The sequence below is a fragment of the Peromyscus maniculatus genome, chromosome 4 (assembly GCF_049852395.1).
Source record: "Peromyscus maniculatus bairdii isolate BWxNUB_F1_BW_parent chromosome 4, HU_Pman_BW_mat_3.1, whole genome shotgun sequence".
Lineage (NCBI taxonomy): Eukaryota > Metazoa > Chordata > Mammalia > Rodentia > Cricetidae > Peromyscus > Peromyscus maniculatus.
Window position 1 is genome coordinate 99,712,184 of NC_134855.1, and position 20,091 is coordinate 99,732,274.

At 41.0% G+C, this 20,091-nt stretch overlaps 1 protein-coding gene across 5 annotated transcripts in view; it reads left to right on the top strand.

Annotated features, from left to right (window-relative positions):
* The window catches only part of Golm2 (golgi membrane protein 2), an 81,419-nt gene that overhangs the window by 18,411 nt on the left and 42,917 nt on the right, over positions 1-20,091 (top strand). For all 5 annotated transcript variants that reach the window (XM_076570474.1, XM_042276095.2, XM_042276097.2 and 2 more), the window contains 3 exons: positions 12,825-12,879; positions 15,250-15,352; positions 17,511-17,601. In XM_076570474.1, coding sequence (XP_076426589.1) covers positions 12,855-12,879; positions 15,250-15,352; positions 17,511-17,601 — 219 coding nt within the window. In that variant the 5' untranslated portion in view covers positions 12,825-12,854. The remainder of the gene's footprint in view (positions 1-12,824; positions 12,880-15,249; positions 15,353-17,510; positions 17,602-20,091) is intronic.

A 20,091-nucleotide genomic window follows, 5' to 3' on the forward strand; every position in this document is an offset into this window, starting at 1 on the left:
TGAAAGTCAGTTCTCTCCTATCTAGCATGAGGGTTCTGGGGAATCAAACTTGGGTTGTCTGGCTTGGTGGCAAGTTCTTTAACCCACTGAGCCATCTCACCAGCCCAGTTTAAAAAACAAAAACAAACAACCAAAAACATAATATGTACGTGCGCGCGCTTATATAACTACCAAATATATTAAAGAAGATAGAATTGTTTGTAGAAATCATTTGAGTGTGACCTGAGATAAGAGTTTTAAAATGGGGGTGGGAGGCAGACACTTTTTGGTGTTGGAGACAAAGGAGAGAGAAATGATGGTAGCTTATTAAAAGCTAAGTATATGTAACCTTTGTCGTAATTGGTCATAGCTGTGCTAATTGCCCAAGAACAAGCCATAATGAAAGTGAAGCAGACACAGCTGAGCCATTTTCAGGGTCCCCAGATGAAAAGGAAAACAGCAGCTGAGCTGGTAACAGCTGCCAACGTTAATCTAGACAAACCACAAGGGCTGGGGAAAGCATTAAAAGAATTTCAGAAAGGGCTGGTAGGTGAATAAAGAAAAAGTTTTAGGTAGTAGAGGATGAAAGGTTAGAGGACATGTATGAAAAAGCTGGGAATGAATAAGAATGAATAAGAAGTATGCTAGGAACTATAAGAAGGTAATTCTTCCTGAGAAGAGACAAGAACCTGTGCCTCAGAAAAGAGGTCTTAGGAAAGACAGTGCTACTATTTGGACATGAGGTGGCCTCAAAAACGCTTGCCGGGCGGTGGTGGCGCACGCCTTTAATCCCAGCACTCGGGAGGCAGAGCCAGGTGGATCTCTGTGAGTTCGAGGCCAGCCTGGACTACCACGTGAGTCCCAGGAAAGGCGCAAAGCTACACAGAGAAACCCTGTCTCGAAAAACCAAAAAAAAAAAAAAAAAAAAACGCTTATGTGTTTGGGGCTTAGTCCCCAGGGGGTGGTGTTAATTTGAGAGGCTGGAAACTTGAGATAGAGCTTGACTGAAGGAAATAGGTGCCTGGGGGTGGGGCCATAGAGGAAGACAGGAAGGGGTCAGGAACAAAATACCTCAGAACTACTCCCTCCTTCCACAGTCTTAACCACCGTCGTAGTCTGCCCAAATATATGAAGGCAGGTGACAAGACTACACTCACTTGAAACTGTAAACCAACAGTAAACCTTGGTCCCTTTAGTTTGCTTCTCTAATGTAAGTACTAACTAAGCCCCACTTGGTTTAGCTTCCAAGATCAGATGAGATATTGTGGACTCAGGACTGTATAACTATAGATTCCCTTAGGTTGTCTCTGTTGATTATTTTGTCATAGCAGTGAGAAATGTAGCTGGGGGGGGGGGCGGGACACACACGACACGACATTGACATGGCAGAGGCTAGAGAGAGTATAGTGAATTGACTCTAATCCTAGAGATCAGTATTACAGAAAAGTAGAGGAGAAATAAACTCTTAAGACAATGAAAGTGTTGATGGAATTAAGTGAGGAAGTTCAAAAATCTGTGAGGGATTGGGAATGTAGCTTAGTAGGCATAATGCTTGCCTAGCATGTGCTAGACTCAGGGTTCAGTCCCAGCTCTACATAAACTGGGTATGGATGCACAACCTGTAATCCCAGCACTTGGGAGGTGGAGGCAGGATCATTACAAGTTTCGAGGTTAGCCCAGTGATGATGGTGCATGCCTTTAATCCCAGCATTAGGGAGGCAGAGGCAGGCTGATCTCTGAGTTTAAGGCCAGCCTGGTCTACACAGAAAGTTCCAGGACAGCCAGAGCTACACAGAAAAACCCTGTCTTGAAAAAGAAGAAAGTTTCAAAGTCATTCTCACCTATATACCTAGTTTGAAGCCAGCCTAGGATACCAGACCCTGCCTCCCCTGCCCCCCAGTCTTGATAACTAATGAAAATTAATTTTGAATGAAGCATGAATGAACATAATTTATAGGGAAGAGTATAAAGTACAAAGCATGGAGCATACAAGTCTAGGGAGTCACTCAGCAAGCATACATTCAGGCTGGCCTCAAACTCAGAGATCACCTGCCTTTGCTGGGATTAAAGGTGTGTACCTCTACCACTCAGCTGAGACATAATTCTTATTCTCAGAATTCTCACTTCTGATAAACATTGAAGGTTGAAAAAAATCTTAAGTGGCATTTACACTGGAAGTAAGACCTTATATAACTTTTGAAAAAAGTTGTTTTTTGGTTTTTTTGAGACAGGGTTTCTCTGTAACTTTGGAGCCTGTCCTGGACTTGCTCTGGAGACCAGACTGGCCTCGAACTCACAGAGATCCACCTGCCTCTGCCTTTTGAGTGCTGGGATTACAGGCATGTGCCACCACCGCCTGGCGGAAAAAAAGTTGTTATGAATTACTGCATTGGGGACCCCTGAGGGGTATTCCACATGGGCAGGGAAACATGCTGGCATGCTGGGCAGCAGCCAGCAACCCACAACCCAGACACTGCATCCATATGGAAAGTTTATTGTAATAGAGAGATGAAGAGAAAGATAGGAAAGAGAGAGAAAGAAAAACAGAGAGAGGTCGAGAGTGTGCACCTCGTGAAAGGAAAAGCGGAAGAGAGAGGGAGGGGAGGAGTTTTTCCTTAGAATGAGGCTTTTATGTCAGGATGCAGGGTGGTGCCAAGGGGTGGGATTTCAAAGGGTGGATCAGAACATTAACATTCCTCTGTTTTTGATTATTATAAAAAGAGGTGAGTTATGGGAGCAAGTGGGGGAACAAGCAAGGGCACTGAATTTTTGAGGCTGTTTCAAGCTGACAAAGGGTGAAGTGGGGAGGGGAAACCAGGAGTCACGCACAGCAGCAGATCTCAGGAACGTTCCTTGAGGGAGCTGAGGAGGCAGGTTGCAGCAGTGGTGTTCCAGGAGCTTGGGGGGAGATTGCATGACAAATCAGGAGTATAGAAGCCATGGCATCTGCTGTTTCTCTGGAGGTCAGGTGGAAACAATGAATCTGCAAAATATGCTCGAAAAATAAGTGGGGTCAGAAGTGGGCTCTGGAGATTAGTTTTCGTCAGATTTCTTGATGCAGTAGCAAAACTTTTCCCAGGAGCCTGTAGGTATCTGTAAGAGAGCTGGAATGAATTTACATCATGGCAGAAGGGTTAAAAATCCATTTAAGGATTCTTAAGAACTCTCTGTAGTCAGTGTTCTATCAATTTATCAAAGATGCATGTATCAGTATTAAAACTTTGAACCTCTGGAGTTATATCTGAAATCAGTCTATCCTGTACCATGAAGTCTGTGAGTGAGGCATACTTGTCTATAATTGGAGAGCATATATATATATATATAATCTTGGGATTGGGTCTATTAAACTGATACCCTAGTCATCAAACATCGTCAGAGCTGAGAAGGATAAATTTAAGAAGTGAGACAGCTTTCCAGCTACCTAGGCAGCAATCCCAAGTCTCTCCATGGTCACTGAGGGACAGAGGCCCTAAAGGCAGCATTTGTTCAGCTGATAAGCCCAGAAGATCTGACAGATTTTTGTGTGTGTGTGTGTGTGTGTGTGTGTGTGTGTGTGTGTGTGTGTGTGTGTGTGTGTGTGTGTAATAGAAATTGGGGGCGGGGGGGGGGGTCATCCTACCTACCTGTCTTGGCAGAGAGGACATCCGACCCCTGTTGTTCCTCTTATTCACAGTCTGGGCAGGATGTCAGCTTCTCACTGCATGGCCAGCCTTGCCATAAGCTTCTGGGTGGAAGTTCTTCTGTGGCCATCCATCTTCTTTGAGGAGATACAGGATGCTGCCAGGAAATGACATGTCTCTCTATCATAAAAAGCTTTTATATTAAGTGCCATATTCTCAGATCTCGACAGGTGTTTAAGGACTGGGGGAACAAAATATGTTAGATGCATTTATAACTTTGAGAGCATATATATGACTTAAATCTAAATATACAGGTTTCCCAGTTAGTTGCAGCTTAATGAAGTTAGCAAGGACAGAGAGGTTCACTTTCTTAAGCCTGGTTAAACCTTAAGTAAGGAGAGACATTCTTTAAGCTGTTGGCAGTGATATCTGAATCTATTACCATTTTTAAGGCCCTATAGCTGTAGTTCTGTTCTTTGAGTACAGCCAGATTATAATTCTGAATGACTTATATAGAAATAATTATTTCTTAAGCTGTCTCCTGGGAAGACAAAGAAGAGTGACAGGGGAAAGATCCCAAGGCCGAATGAGAACGGGGGGAAAAGGGACTTGTGAGTCAGGGTGCAGCCCAACTCTGAGAAAAGGAAAAGGATCCTCTTGGTGGACTCTATGCCAGGGTTTCCATCCCTAACCTAGCCCTTCTGTCCTGGGAACAGGGAGCACAGGATGACATAGTCTCTATAGCTGCTTCAAGCTGAAACAGGGTGCAGGTGGTCAGGACTCTGGCTAGCTGTAAAGATAGAAAATAATTATGTTTGGCTGGACCATATCAGCTTTCACCAAGTCTATGTGTCACAGGTTGAAGTCATTCAGCCAGATGGAAGCCCACTGAAATAGATACAGATTAGAGAAAGAGTTAAAATTTATTAAAAATAATTTATTGAATTTATTTGAAATCTTCAGGCCTGTAGTTTTGGTAATTGGAGACCAGGAGAGAGAAAACGCCATCCTCAGAAATAGACAGGTGAGAAAGACTGAACTGGAGCAGGGATGGGATATCTGAAAAGCAGTAGACTCATACCCATAAAATCCTGAGCTTGTGACCCAAAGTGTATCAGAATTGTATTAATGTTAAAATCTGAAATTTAAAATCTTAATATAATGATGGCCTAAGCACCAGGTGCCCCACCCATGCTGCTCTTAGTAAAGATGGTGGTAAGGTCATATGATCTGCCTGTTTTGACCTAGCCAAGATGACAGCTAGACCATGTGATTGCCCTTATTTAAGATAGTGCCTTGATCACATGATTACCCCTATCAAATATGGGGCCTGACCATGTGTTCATGTGGGCTTTGTTTTTTTGTTTTTTGTTTTTTTTCCAAAATAAACTGAGCGGATAAGGAACAGATAAATTGAAGCTTTTAAAAGTCAGTCAGGCCGGGCTGCGGTGGTGCATGCCTTTAATCCCAGCACTGGGGAGGCAGAGCCGGGAGGATCTTTGTGAGTTCGAGGCCAGCCTGGTCTACAGAGTGAGATCCAGGACAGGCACCAAAACTACACAAAGAAATCCTGTCTCGGAAAAAAAAAAAAGTCAGTCAGAAAGAAATATAGATGGCCATATCAACCGTACATTTCCATACACACATAGGAAATAGACTTTGTGAAAGAAAGAGAAATAACAGTGCAGCCGGGCAAGGGAGAGAAGGACTCCCCAGGGCTGCAGCATAGTGCAAGCAGCTGCAGGGGAAGGAGCCATGAGTTGGCGGCAGTGGTGGGGGCTGGGGACCATAGGCGCATTTTCCTACAATGAGGTAGAAGGCCCAGTGGACTGACCTCTGGTCCCAGAGGGTTAGTGAGGGCCAATGATAATGGTTCAAGATAGCTAATGGACCATCATCACAAAGGCTATGGGCCATGGAATTGAGGGGGCACGGGTTGTCTCCATATGCTGTCACATAAGGATGGGGGACGAAGGGCTATGAACCTGAAAGATGTGGTACCAACAAATGAGATGAATCTGACCTCCAGGGTCACAGAGAGTCAGCGAGGACTAATGACAGGCACAAGATAGCCAGTGGAGGCACAGGAGATCACTTCCTAAATAAAACACCAGCAGCACAGACACTGAGCACAACAATTAATAAATGGGACCTCTTGAAACTGAGAAGCTTTTGTAGGGCAAAAGACATGGTCAATAAGACAAAAAACAGCCTACAGAATGGAAAAAGACCTTCACCAACCCCACATCTGACAGAGGACTGATTTCCAAAGTATATAAAGAACTCAAGAAACTAGACATCAAAATACTGAACAATCCAATTAAAAATGGGCTAAAGAGCTAAACAGAGAATTCTCAGAAGAATCACAAATGGCTGAAAGACATTTAAAGAAATGCTCAGCATCCTTAATCATCAGAGAAATGCAAATCAAAACAACTCTGAGATACCACCTTACACCTGTCAGAATGGCTAAGATCGAAAATACTAATAACAGTCAATGTTGGAGAGGATGTGGAGCAAAGGGAACACTCCTCCACTGTTGGTGGGAATGCAAGCTTGTACAACCACTGTGGAAATCAGTATGGCGGTTTCTCAGAAAATTGGGAATCAATCTACCTCAAGACCCAGCCATACCATTCTTGGGCATATACCCAAGGAATGCTCAATCATACCACAAAGATACATGCTCAACTATTTTCATAGCAGAACATAGCAGCATTATTTGTAATATCCAGAACCTGGAAACAACCTAGATGCCCGTCAACTGAAGAATGGATTAAGAAAATATGGTATTGGGGTTGGGGATTTAGTTGAGTGGTAGAGCGCTTGCCTAGCAAGCACAAGGCCCTGGGTTCGGTCCTCAGCTCTAGAAAAAAAAAGAAGAAGAAGGAGAAGAAGAAAATGTGGTATGTGGTACATATACACAATGGAGTACTACTCAGCAGAGAAAAACAATGACAGCATGAAATTTGCAGGCAAATGGATGGAACTAGAAAATATCATCCTGAATGAGGTAACCCAAAACCAGAAGGACAAACATGGTATGTACTTACTCATAAGTGGATTCTAGATATAAAGCAAAGAACAATCAGACTGCAACCCACAGAACCAGGGAGGCTACATACATAGCAGGGGGGACCCTAGGATGACTGTGGCTTATAATAAGTTTTGGTTTTACTCAATTACTGGGTAAGCTTCAGTGAAACATTTCACTATTAGGATAAGAATTTATACTGTATCAAGCTGATAAGAGAACAAAAAAAATAATGAAGAACTGGTTTAAAAAAAAGGAGTAAAAGCAGGAGAGGTGGGGGGAGTGGGAGAAGGGATGAGAGGGGGATCTGTGGTTATGTAAAATGAATAAAAAATTAAAAAAAAAAAAGATAGCCAATGGACCATTGTAATAAAGGCTGTGCGCCATGAAATTGAGTGGGCACAAGCTATCTCCACCTGCCGTCACATAGGGGCAGGGGTAGGCTGAGGGGCTTAGAGCTTGAAAGACACATGGTACCAGTGAGCGAAACAAGATGAATTCTCACTTGTGGGAAAATGGCCAGAAGGGAAGAGAGGAATCTTACCAATTCAGTAGGGTGAAGAGGACCTGGTGGTGCTCCAGCCTGAAAAATGATGGGTGGTACAGGATCCCAGAGCTCCTCAGACTGCAGGCGGACAGGAGAAAGCATTGGGCATCAATGTTATGAATTATTGCATGGGGGGACCCCTGAGGGTATCCTACGCATTCAGGGAAACATGCTGGCATGCTGGGCAGATGCACACCATACGGGCATGGCAGCAGCAGTGGTGGCGGCCAGTAATTCATAATCCAGACTCTGCATCCACATGCAGAGTTTATTATAATAGAGAGATGAAGAGAAAGATAGGAAAGAGAGAGAGGAAGAGAGAGAGGTTGAGGGCGCACATCTTGTGAGAGGAAAAGTGAAAGAGAGAGGAAGGGGAGGAGTTTTTCCTTAGAATGAGGTTTTTATGTCAAGACTCAGGGCGGCGCCAAGGGGTGGGATTTCAAGGGGCGGATCAGAGTATTAACAGTTGATTTTAATGGATTGCTTATGAGGAGATTACTTAGTAGAATCTGAAACCAGGCAAGGTGTTTTCAACATTACAGCAAGTTTTTTCTCTTTCTTTATACTTGGTATATTGCTATATTTTCCACATTGGCCTTGAATTCTTGGGCTCAAGCAGTCTTTCTGCCTCAGCCTGTCCAGTTTCTAAGACTATATAACTGAAGGCCAGTATCCCTAGCCACCATTTTAGATTTTTGAAGTCTGGTTTGGTGTCCGCCTTAGTCACTGTTCTGTTGCTGTGACGAGACACCATGACCAAAGTAGCTCTTATAGAAGAAAATATTTAATTGGAACTTGCTTACAGTTTTAGGGATTTAGTTCATTATCATCATAGCAGGGAGTATGGCAGCAGGTAGAGAGAAACTTGGGGCTTGGTGTGGACTTTTGAAACCTCAAAGCCCATTCCCAGTGACACATTTCTTCCAACAAGGACACATCTCCAATCATCTTAATCCTTTCTAATAGTGCCACTCCCTAGTGACTAAGCAGTCAAATATATGAGCCTTTATGGACTATTCTTTCTCAAACCAACACAGTGTCTGATTTTAGATGTAATTTGGGCAAGAGATGAGCTATGTTTGTGATTGTTGTCTGTCTATCCACCCATCTACACCATTTACCTGCAAAGAAACTTAGTCCTGTGTACTTTGAGTAAGAATATCTTACATATTTTAAGTAAAAAGCCTGAAAGTAGGCTGGGGTGTATCTTAGTCGTAGAGCACTTCCCTGGTTTGTGGCCCTGGATTTAATTCCCAGTTCCAGAAACAGAGCGATCACTGTGAAAGCTAGTAAGGAAAGAAGGAGGCACGTAGAACCCACATTGTGAGAACCCTTTGTGAGATAAGGAGTAAATAATGCATTGAGTTTTTGTGCTGCTTCTTATCTAAAAGATATTTAGAAGAAAAGCTAAAGTATTTCTAGAGCTTTCTAGAACATCGGCAATTTAGCACTGTGTGTGGCTATGTGGTGAACCCAAATTAATTACTAATTAATTTAAAATTAATCAGTAGTGATAAGAACCCAAATTAGGGGCTAGGCAGATGGCTCAGTAATTAAGAGCACCTTGTTCTCTTCCATAGGACCTGAGTTCGGTTCCCAGCACCCATGTTGAGCTGCTGCCAGCTGTCTGTGACTCCAGCTCCAGCGATTCTCAGTTAGCGTCTCATATCTTACTGTACTGCAGACTGTTCCTTGACTGACTTGTCCCCCCATGTGTATCTCATTTACATTTATTTATTGAGGGTGGGGAACGTGCCCATGCCACTGTACTTACGTTAGAAGACAGCTTCAGGAGTCAGTTCTCTCCTTCTACCATGTGAGTTCTAGGGGTCAAACCCAGGTCATCAGACTTGGTGGCAAGCACCTTTAACCACTCAGCCATTTCAAGGTGCTGCCTTTCTATTCTTATTCTCTTAGTTTAGGAGTAATTGAACCTTTCCTATAAAAAGCTGGACAGTAAGTACTTGAGGCTTTGGTGGCCATATACTGTCTCTGTCACTATCACCACAGCTATTGGGCAGGCATAGACACAAGCAGTGTGGCTCATTTCCCACAAAATTATTTATAGACATTGGAAATTGAATTTTATGTAACTCAATATCATAAAATATTTTGGGGGAATTTTCCTCCAACCAATAAATTGTAACCAATGATCCTTAGCTTGTCATCCCTATACAAACAGGCCTAGTTTGTATAGGGGCCAGGCGGTGGTGGCACACGCCTTTAATCCCAGCACTCGGGGAGGCAGAGCCAGGCGGATCTCTGTGAGTTCGAGGCCAGCCTGGACTACCAATTGAGTCCCAGGAAAGGCGCAAAGCTACACAGAGAAACCCTGTCTCGAAAAACCAAAAAAAAAAAAAAAAGAGAGAGAGAGAGAGAGAGACTCACCTATAAAATGACCTGGTGTCCTCTGTTTGGTCTTGTCCCCTCTGATCTACTCATTATACTGCAGCCAAATTTACTTCAAAATTACAAATTGGAATCGTGCTCTTGCCTAAAAGTCCTTTTAAGATTCCATGAGAAGTGCTTACCTTCTTTGTAAGACCCTTGTGCTATAGACCTTGATTAATTTTTAAGAGAAACATCTTAACTATTTTACCTTAATTCATTATTCCAGCTCCTTGGGTGTGATTGCAGCTCCTAGAAGGTTCAGTGATTTTCGCTTCTAAGTTTTGATGCATCTTTAAATGTTTTTCCTCTTTACCTCCCCTACTTCCACCTGGGGTGAGCATTACTCTTTCTGTAGGAGTCATGTCAGGCATTCTTGTCATCTCCAGAAGCCTTCTGTTTTCTCTTGAGCCTGGATTTACATGCTGCTTCTACTGTGTTCTCCTACATGTCTGTAGAACCTCATGATATCATTTATCTTACCATGCTGTAATTGCCTGTTTTCTTTAGTGTCTTTCCTGAATAATGAGGTCCTTGAGCGCACAGTGTTTGTCCTGGGTCCATTTTCCTGTGTGCTGTTCAGAGCACACTCAGTATTCTTACGGTTCTTTCTTTTTTGCATTATAAAATGTATGTTTAAAAAAATGTAGATGCAATTGATATAAATTGACCCTTTTAAAGTATATAGTTCAGGGGGGTTTTTTAGAAGCAAACTTACAGTGTTAACACAGCTGGTCACCACTGTCTAATTCTAAAATGTGTTCATCTCCCAAAATGAAATCCTGTGCACATAAGAAGTCACTTTGCAGCTGGGCGGTGGTGGCGCACACTTTTAATCCCAGCACTCAGGAGACAGAGGCAGGCGGATCTCTGTGAGTTCGAGGCCAGCTTGGGCTACAGAGTGAGTTCCAGGAAAGGCGCAAAACTACACAGAGAAACCCTGTCTCCAAAAAAAAAAAAAAAAAAGTCACTTTGCATGCTGGGGATACTGCTCAGGTGTAGCGCATATGTTTGTGAAAGGCCCTTGTTTATCCTTAGAGACTCCTGTTACCTTTCTTCCCCAAATGGCAGCTATTGTCTTCCTGTCCTTGTGGAGTGGCCTTTTCGGTGCGTTTCATATGGATGGGATCAGAAACTTTTTGCCGTTTTGTGGTTTCTTCTTTCACTTGCCTGTGTAGTGTTTTCAGAGTGTACCTGTGTTGTGCCATATGTTAGTGCTTCATCCCTTTTTTATAACTGTGTATTAGCCTTATTATTTAACTTCCTTCTTCAAAGCCCCCAAGACTTCAGTGAGACTGCTAGACTCCTGCTCTTGGGACAGTTCTGGTTTCATCTGCTCTTTGTTTATGGATAAACTTTCACCTTAAGTATTAAGTCATTGGAACTTAGGCTGAAGACCCTGCTTGATTCTAAAGGCCCTTCCTTGCCTAAACCACCCCCTAGCTCCTTTTCCTACTATTTTTTCTACTGTATCACCAGATAGTACTTTGGAGTGTTCGTTGTTTTTTTGGTTTTGTTTTTTTTTTTTTTGGTTTTTCGAGACAGGGTCTCTCTGTGTAGCTTTGCGCCTTTCCTGGAACTCACTTGGTAGTCCAGGCTGGCCTGGAACTCACAGAAATCCACCTGCCTCTGCCTCCTGAGTGCTGGGATTAAAAGCATGCGCCACCACCGCCCAGCCTGGAGTGTTCTTATATACATCAGACCTTCTTGACTCTATACATTTCTTGGTTATTTTCTCTTTTCTGAAGTGCTTTCTACGTCAAGTTTTACCCAGCCTTTAATTCCTATTTCAGACAGAATCTTTTCCATAAAATCTCTGAATTACCATAGGAATTATACTCTTTATGTACTATCTTGCCTACTGATTCCTTGAAAATGCTCTTATGCTTTCTCTGTTGTTTTATATTCTTGCCAGTGTGTTGACACTAGATGGTAGGGAAAGGAATGTGTGTGGCTATAAAAGATCGTGTGAGAGCTGGTGGGATGGCTGTAACCTGATGGCCCGAGTTTGATCTCCTGGGTCCACATGATGGAAGAAAAGAACCAATTCCTGCAATTGTCCTCTGATCTCTGTGTACACGTGTGTATACACACACACACACACACACACACACGCCTATGTCATTGGCATTCATTGTATACTGATTCCTAAAGGACAGTAACCACCACTGGGAATCCTGAGCACATACCTCCAACACTGTGTTGCCCTGGAGAAGCCTGATAAGTGTAAATTACTTTTGGTTTGATAGTGAATGTTTCAAACGCCTAATGTTAGCTTAATATTGAGTTAGTGAGAGGTCTTCTATAAGATTGGGGGTAGAGAGTCACTCATTTAATGATGTTCAACTCAAACTTTAAAACTTAGCCGGGCGGTGGTGGTGTACGCCTTTAATCCCAGCACTCGGAAGGCAGAGCCAGGCGGATCTCTGTGAGTTTGAGGCCAGCCTGCTCTACAGAGCAAGATCCAGGACAGGCACCAAAACTACACGGAGCAACCCTGTCTCGAAAAAGGAAAAAAAAAACAAACTTGAAAATTTGGGGCTGGAGAGATTGCTCATCAGTTAAGAGCACCGACTGCTCTTCCAGAAGACCTGGGTTCAATTCCCAGCACCCACATGGCATCTCACAACTGTCTGTAACTCCAATTCCAGGGTATCTGACACCTTTATACCAATGCACATAAAGTTAAATAAATTTTTAAAAAGAACTTTTGAAAATTGTTATACTGTGTATCAGGTAAACATTCCCATGCAATTTTTAAAAGCATTACAGAATTAGAATTTATATCTTAATTCTTTTGAAATAGAGGTGGAGTATAAATAGAGTGTTATTTGCATTTATGATCGAGTTCAAAGTGACTGTGAGTGAATATGAATGAAACTACATATTCTTAGTAGGTGAAGCAGTGCATCCATGTAAGCACTAGGGACGTGGTGGCATGAAACTCAGTCAGGTTAACCTTGACTTTACAGAGAGTTGAGGCAGGCGTGGTGGCACACACCTTTCATCTCAGCACTGGAGGCAGAGACAGGTAGATTTGTATGAGTTCAAGGCCAGCCTGGTCTACATAGCAGTTCCAGACTAGCCAGAGCTACATACATGAGACCCTGTCTCAAAAAGAAAAGCCTAAATCAAGCAAACAGCAACAACAAAAATAACATAGGGAGTTCAAGAATAGTTTGAGCTACATAGGATGTTGTGATAAAAAAGAAAGAAACTACATATTTTATTAAAATGAAAACAATTTCTTTTTTAGGTTAAGCTACAGAACAACATATCGTATCAGATGGCAGACATACATCATTTAAAGGGTAAGAAACTTAATTATAGAGTAAAGGTAAAGACTACTTCATGTCTAAAATCTTCAAGCATTAAGAAATAGATGGAGGGCTGGAGAGATGACTCAGAGGTGAAGAGCACAGACTGTTCTTCCAGAGGTCCTGAGTTCAATTCCCAGCAACCACATGGCAGTTTACAACCATCTGTAATGAGATCTGGCGCCCTCTTCTGGCCTGCAGGCAGAACACTGTATTCATAATAAATCTTTTAAAAAAGAAAAAAAAATAGATGGATGAAAAATAAAATTTTCTGGACATAGTTACTTTGATGACAAAATATCTCTTTAACTTAAAATATTAAAAAACAAAACACTGTGTGCAGTAAGTGTAAGTTTTAGGCCAGTATTTTAAACTTGTGCATAGACAGAGTTTGTACAATAAAATAGTCTTCAAAGAATCCTCAAAAAGGGCTGGTGATGTGGCTCAGTTGGCAACTGCTAGTCCTATAGGATTAGGAACCAATATTTGAATCTTACATAAATCTGGGCAAAATAACATGTTACCATCTGTAACTCCAGCACTCCTAAGGCAGGCTAGGAGACAGAGGCAGGAGGAAACATAAAGCCTAATGGGCTGCTTGATATCTACAGCTGTGAGCGAAGAGACCCTGTCTTAAACAAGGTGGAAGTCAAGGACCTATACTTAAGCTTGTCCTTTGACCTCCACACATATGGCATGGACAAACGTGTGCACATACACACAAAGTCCTCAAAGCAGGACTGAAAGGGTTGGTTAGTTAGCAAAATGGTTGTCGTGGTCATGAGGACTCAGGGTCCCACCTAAAATGCTGGATGTGGTGGTCCACACCTATAATCCTAATGCTGAGGAGATAGACAGGTGATCCTTGGAGCTTGCTGGCCAGCTAGTCTCACAAAATCCTTGAGTTCAGGTTCAATGTGAGATTCTATTTCTAAAAATAAAGTGGAGAAGAATAGAGGAAGGCACTCTTTTTGCTCTCTGGACTCCACATGTACATGTATGCATTTGTACCAGCACATAAGCACATATAAAAAATTCTCAAAGAAAATGGAACTGTAGCTTGTGTGACCATCAAATTTTGAGGAAAAGAAGATGGGGTGCTTCTTCTGCATTGTGTCTAACCTGCGAACATTACCCATTCAGATGTAAGGATGCTTTTGTGAGGTTCTCTAAGCTTACTTTAATCCCAGCACTCGGGAGGCAGAGACAAACGGGTCTCTTGAGTTCAAGGCCAGCTTAGTCTACTGAATGAGTTCCAGGACAGCCAGGGCTACACAGAGAAACCCTGTCTCAAAAAACCAGAAAAAAAGAACAAAAAAAGAACAGTTAACTTAGGCATACTGGTGCAACCCTTAAAGCCCAGCACTCAGGGCAAAAACAGGTGAATTGCTGTGAGTTCCAGGACAGCAGAGTTACAACATAGAGAGACCTTGTCTCAAGAAAAAGTGGGACTGCAAGACCATTGCAGGTAATGCAATGCAGGATGCATCTTAGAACTTGTGTTCAAATCCTACTGATGTGTGTGTTCTGTTAACATGGGCCTGCTAAGGAATATGGTTGGTACAGGAGACTTCAAAGTTGAAGCCAAAGAAAAATGTGAAAAATATGGCAAAGTTGGGAAATGTGTGATATTTGAAATTTCTGGTACGCCAATGATGGGGTATGGATATTTTTAGAATTTGAGAAAGTTGAGTCAGCACCTAAAGCTGTTGTATAGCAGAATGGGAGGTATTTGTTATATGAGTGGTAAAAATATGTTTCTACAATTTGGATGAATACTGGGTTTTAAATTTGGCAGAATAAGTTTAATTTTGAGTACTGGAGTCATCTCAACGAGTCTTACATGAGCCACAGTCTGAACAATGAAGAATGCCTCAGTAAGCCCTGGAGCTTGTAGACCAGCTAGCCTGGACTACTCAGTGAGCCCCAGTGAGGTGAAAGACCTTGTCTCAAAAAACCCAGGGGGAAGGGCTGGAGAGATGGCTTGGCAGTTAAGAGTACTTAATGCTCTTGTAGAGGACTCAGAATTTGATTCATAGCACACACATGCAGCTCATAGCCATCTGTAAACTCCAGGTGAAGGAGATCTCACACCTCTTCTGACTTCCAAGGGTTCCTACACACATGTGGTACACAGACAGACACTCAGGCACACAAAATAAATAACAAAAACAACCAAGGTGGCAGGCTCCTGAGGAGCTACACCCAAGGTTGACCTCTCACCATCACACATACTGTCTAACTTCTAAGGATATGAGAAATTGAAAATGTACATAATTAAAAGACCACTCCATAGATTCTCGGTAAGAAGTATTGCAGTAAGTAAATTTGATTACTCCTTGGCTCTTCCCCTTGTATGGCTAGAACAACTGGCTGAGCTTCGTCAGGAGTTTCTTCGACAAGAAGATCAGCTTCAAGACTACAGGAAAAATAACACATACCTTGTGAAGAGGTTAGAATATGAGAGGTAAGATGCTGCATGCTGCAGCCTCTGTGAGTCTCCAGTGTCTGTCCAGTTTGTGTACGTAATTCCGTCCTTCCTTCCTGTCTCCTGCTCGTGTTGTCATTTTCTTTATCTTGTCTTCCAAAGGCTCTTGGAAATTCATAATCTTTTATCTAAATATGTTAAACACTATGAAAACATCTCTATTATAGTATGTTGGGTTTTTCTAGATTGTAAAACAGAAACCTTACTAAGGGTAGCTTTTGTTGAATTGGATATGGTAAGGACTGGAAGAAGAGTGTTTCTTTTTGAGGGACTTCCAGAAGATGAAAACAGCACTGGGACGTGTCCTCAAAATAGCTAAGGGAGCTTGTGTGCCTCCCTCACATCTTTACATAATGAAGAGAAGAGGACGTTCTTAGACTGGACTCTGTTAGTCACTTGATGGTAAAGGGTTGTTTTTCTGTAGGTCTGTACACCAGAAGTTAGGCTCAACGGTTTATCTGTTTCTGACTTCTTACTACTATAATTATCTGTGTATAATGTATGTATGTATTTTAACTACCAGTTTTCAGTGTTTTTTTCATACGTCTACAGGATTGAAGACTAAAACAGTGAGATGTGATATATTTTCTAGCATATCAACTTATCAAAATTTAGTTCCTACAATCTGTGGGACCATTGTAGAAATTTTCTTTTTCTCAGTATTTCTTGGGCCAGCAAGATGGCTCAGTTGGGTAAAAGGCATTTGCTGTGCAAGTCTGACTTCCTGAGTGTGATCCCTGGATCTTACAGGGAAACAAGAGGACCAACTCCTGAAAGTTGTCCTCTAACATCTACATGTATGCCATGGTGCACTGTGGCACTCACATGTCTACAAGTAGTTACATGGACACGCATATTGTACACACAGACATGTAACAGTAATAATAATGGTAAAGTAAAAAATAATTTTAGATTGTTGCATTTTTATTATTATTATTAAGAGATTTTTCCCCTCTTAGTATTTCACTAGTATATATTCACAAACACACATTTACTAAAAATATTTTATCAATTAGCTGCTGTATACCATAAATGAAAGATTGCTTTCTAGGTAAATGTACTAATTTATAATGTAGATATTTTCTCATAGTCATACCAACATTGTTTATAATTTGAATTTAATTTGGGAGATGTAAGAATAAGATAGTACAAGTATATCAAAATAGGAAGTTTAATTTGCGATAATAATGTGAACATTAACATGTGTCTCTGTATTCATTAAGTGCTTATTTCTGTTTGCGACAATGTCTATTTGTATCCTTTGACTACTTGTCCAGCAGAAAGTTACCATTTTTATCTGTTTTCACCTTTTTTCTGATACTGAAGTGTTTCTTCCTTTCTCTTTATTCCACAGTATAAACTTGTATTGTGGTATTCAGAGTTCTGTTGTGGGATATCTTTACACTGTGTGAAGATAAATTGCTGTGGTTGGTGTAATAAACGATTGAATGGCCAATAGTTAAGCAGGAGGTATAGGGGGAGTTCTGGGCAGAGAGAAGTAGGAGGAGATAATCAAGGCACATGGGAGATGCTAGGATTCATGGAGAGGAAACAGGAGGTCTAAGATAGAAGAGAGATAATGCCACATGATAGAATGTAAATTAATATAAGTGGGTTAATTTAAGAGCTAGGAACATGCCTAAACTATAGGCTGAGCTTTCATAATTAGTAAGAAGTCTCTGTGTCATTATTTGGGAGCTGGCTGATGGGACAGAAAAAGACTCATTACAGAGTACTATTGAACAAATAGCTGCCATTCCTTATTGGCCTAATTTTAGCATTTTTCATCTATTTGGTAAGAACAGTTTTCTTTTACACAGTATTTTTCTCTTTTGATTGAAGTTGGCCTTGACACCTGTTTCTTTGTAGGTATAATTTGTAAAACACTTGAGGAAGAATTGTTTGCATCTGTCTGATTTCTGGTTTGTTTGTTTGTTTTCTTCAGTTAACTTTAGCAATATTTCTTTTCCCCTGTTAAAGATTCAACTGTTCTATGATTCTGACTGCATTTCACTGTATCTCTCTTCTGCTGTTCTCTACTGACTGATGTTTGTCTTTCTAAACGTATGTGCCAGCTTCTGGACAAACTTGGAGAACTCAGTCCAATGGAGTTTAAAAGAATGACTTTCTAATTTAGTTTTCAGTGTGGACAGCAGATCAAGGAATTAAGAGCACAACATGAAGAAAATATTAAAAAATTAGCAGATCAGTTTTTGCAGGAACAAAAGGTAAATTAAAAATAAATATCTAAACAATATTGCTTTAGTTGTAATACATGTAATTTAGAAATAGATTTGCTTTTATCGTAACACATAAGTATTCTAGCCAGCCTAATTTTAAAAAAGGATGTGAATTAGCTGAGTAGAGTAAATGTCTGTAAACATTTATCAGATTACTTGTTTTTTCTTATGGCTAGGAATTGAACTTAGGGCCTTGCATATGCTAGGCAAATATTATTATTATGGTTGTTATTATTGTTGTTAGTATCAGATTTTAAGGTGGATGGCTTTTTACTGAAAAGCCTTCCTTTCTCGCCCTCCTTTTCTTCATACACTTTCTTGTAACTGAGACATCATTATCTTACTGTGTAGCCCAAATTGGCCTTGAACTCCCAATCCCTCTGCCTCAGCATTTCAAGAGCTGGTGTTACAGAGGGATGACACCCACACCTAGCTTCAGTTTTTTTGTTTTATGAATTTGAGAAAACAGAACAGAATTGCCAAGCTTTTTTTTTTTTTTTTTTTTTTTTAAATAGTCTCTAGTAGTCTGGCACCCTATTTTAAAGCAGAAAGAACACAAGTAGATACTATATAACTAATTTTAGCTTGTATTTCCTCAAATGCTGTGGAAGAGCTTTGTGGCTTCCTATAGACTAGGTGTGTGTTCTGTTGAGCTACATGCCCAACCCTGACTGATACATTTTGACTCAGCAGATTATTTATTTATTCATTTTGAGTTGAGCTATCATAAAGGTCACTGTAGAAATAGAGGGAATTAGCTGGGAGTGGTAGCATATGACTTTAATTCCAGCACTCAGGGAGACAAAGACAGGCAGATCTCTGTGAGTTCAAGGCCAACTTGGTCTACAAAGTGAGTTCCAAGACAGGCAGGACTGTTACCATTACACAGGGTAACCCTGTCATGGGGAGAGGAAAGAAAGAAAAGAAATAGAAGACATTTTTCCAAAGATCACTAATCATTATGTATGTGAATTATTTTTTAGACTCTTTAATCTCAGTTGATTAAATGTGGTTTGTTTAAAATCTTGTTATTAAAAGTAAAGAGTGTCTCAGTAATGAAAAATACTTCTTTTGTTCTTTGTTAGCATATAAGGACTAGAAGTCAAGGGTATCAGGTTTTTGTTAGTTTTTCCTCAGTGTTTCAGTGAGGATATTGAGGGTGTTGTATATCTCTCTCAGTTTTCCAGTCTACAGATTGAAACAGTTGCTGTTTATCTGTCTCTGCTTTGCAGAGTGTAAGGATGGGCTGGTGGAGGAAGACAGGCTTGAGTGATCGGCCACTGTGAGGCAGGCACTGTGTGCAGTTAGAGATGGTATTGAGATCCTGGAAGTTTAGAGGAGTACAATGGAATGTGGAAGGAAGGAGGAAGGTTTGCTGTGGTGTCTTGTCATTCATCGCAAGCTTTGATTAGTTATTGTTCAGGTTGCTTTGACAAAAATAGGATTGAAACCTCAAAAGCATACTCTTTCATGACATGGAGGTGTTATTGAAAATTCACTGTGTTCATAAATAAAATTCCGTATTGTTTTTGTGATACAAGGACAGAAAAACTAGATGGACCAGAGGAGAATAAGGAGACTTGAAGACTGAAACACCTTATAATATATATACTGAGTTAGATCTTGTAATAGAAAAAAGACCTGGTGGAAAAACTGGTTAAAAAAAAATCTACATGAAATCTGAAAGTTTAGTTAATGATAATAATAATAATCTTATCTTTTTCTTTTGCAGCAAGGTCTTATGTAGCTCAGACTGGTCTTGAATTCCCTATGTAGCCAACAGTGGCCTTGAACTTAGGATTTTCCTGCCTTTATGCCTCTGTGCTGGTATTATAGATACATGCTCCCTGTCTACCTTATGCAATTCTGGGTATCCAACCCAGCGTTTCATGGATGGCAGGAAAGCAATCTGCCAATGGAGCCCCACATCACACCTCCAGCCCAGTAGTGCTGTTGTCTTTGTTTTACAGGTGTATCATGGTAATATCTATTTTAACATTAGGAGAAACTGGGGGAGGGGAGCAGCAGTTAATTTTCTGTAAATCTAAAATTATTTCATGCTGGGTGTTGGTGGTGGCACATGTCTTCCCCCTCAGTACATGGGAGGCAGAAGCAGGCAAATCTCTTGAGTTCGAGGCTAACCTGGTCTACAGAGCAAGTTCTAGGACAGAGAAACCCTATCTTGAAAAACCAAAATAAGTAAATAAATAAATTACATAATAAAAAGTTTCCTAAAAAACAATGAGGAGTCCCCTCACTAAATCACAAAACATTGTTTTAAGAAAGTTGTCTTATAATATTTAAGACTCTACGTGGTGTCTTAGACCTATAATGCCAGCATTTGGTAGATACAGGCAGGAAAATCACCAAACTTTTGAGGCTACCCTGGTCTTTCTTACCTAGGAAATTTTAGGCAGCATAGACTATAACCTTGTGTCTCAGAAGAAAGTGGGGAGGTGGAAACAGACTGTTTAAAAG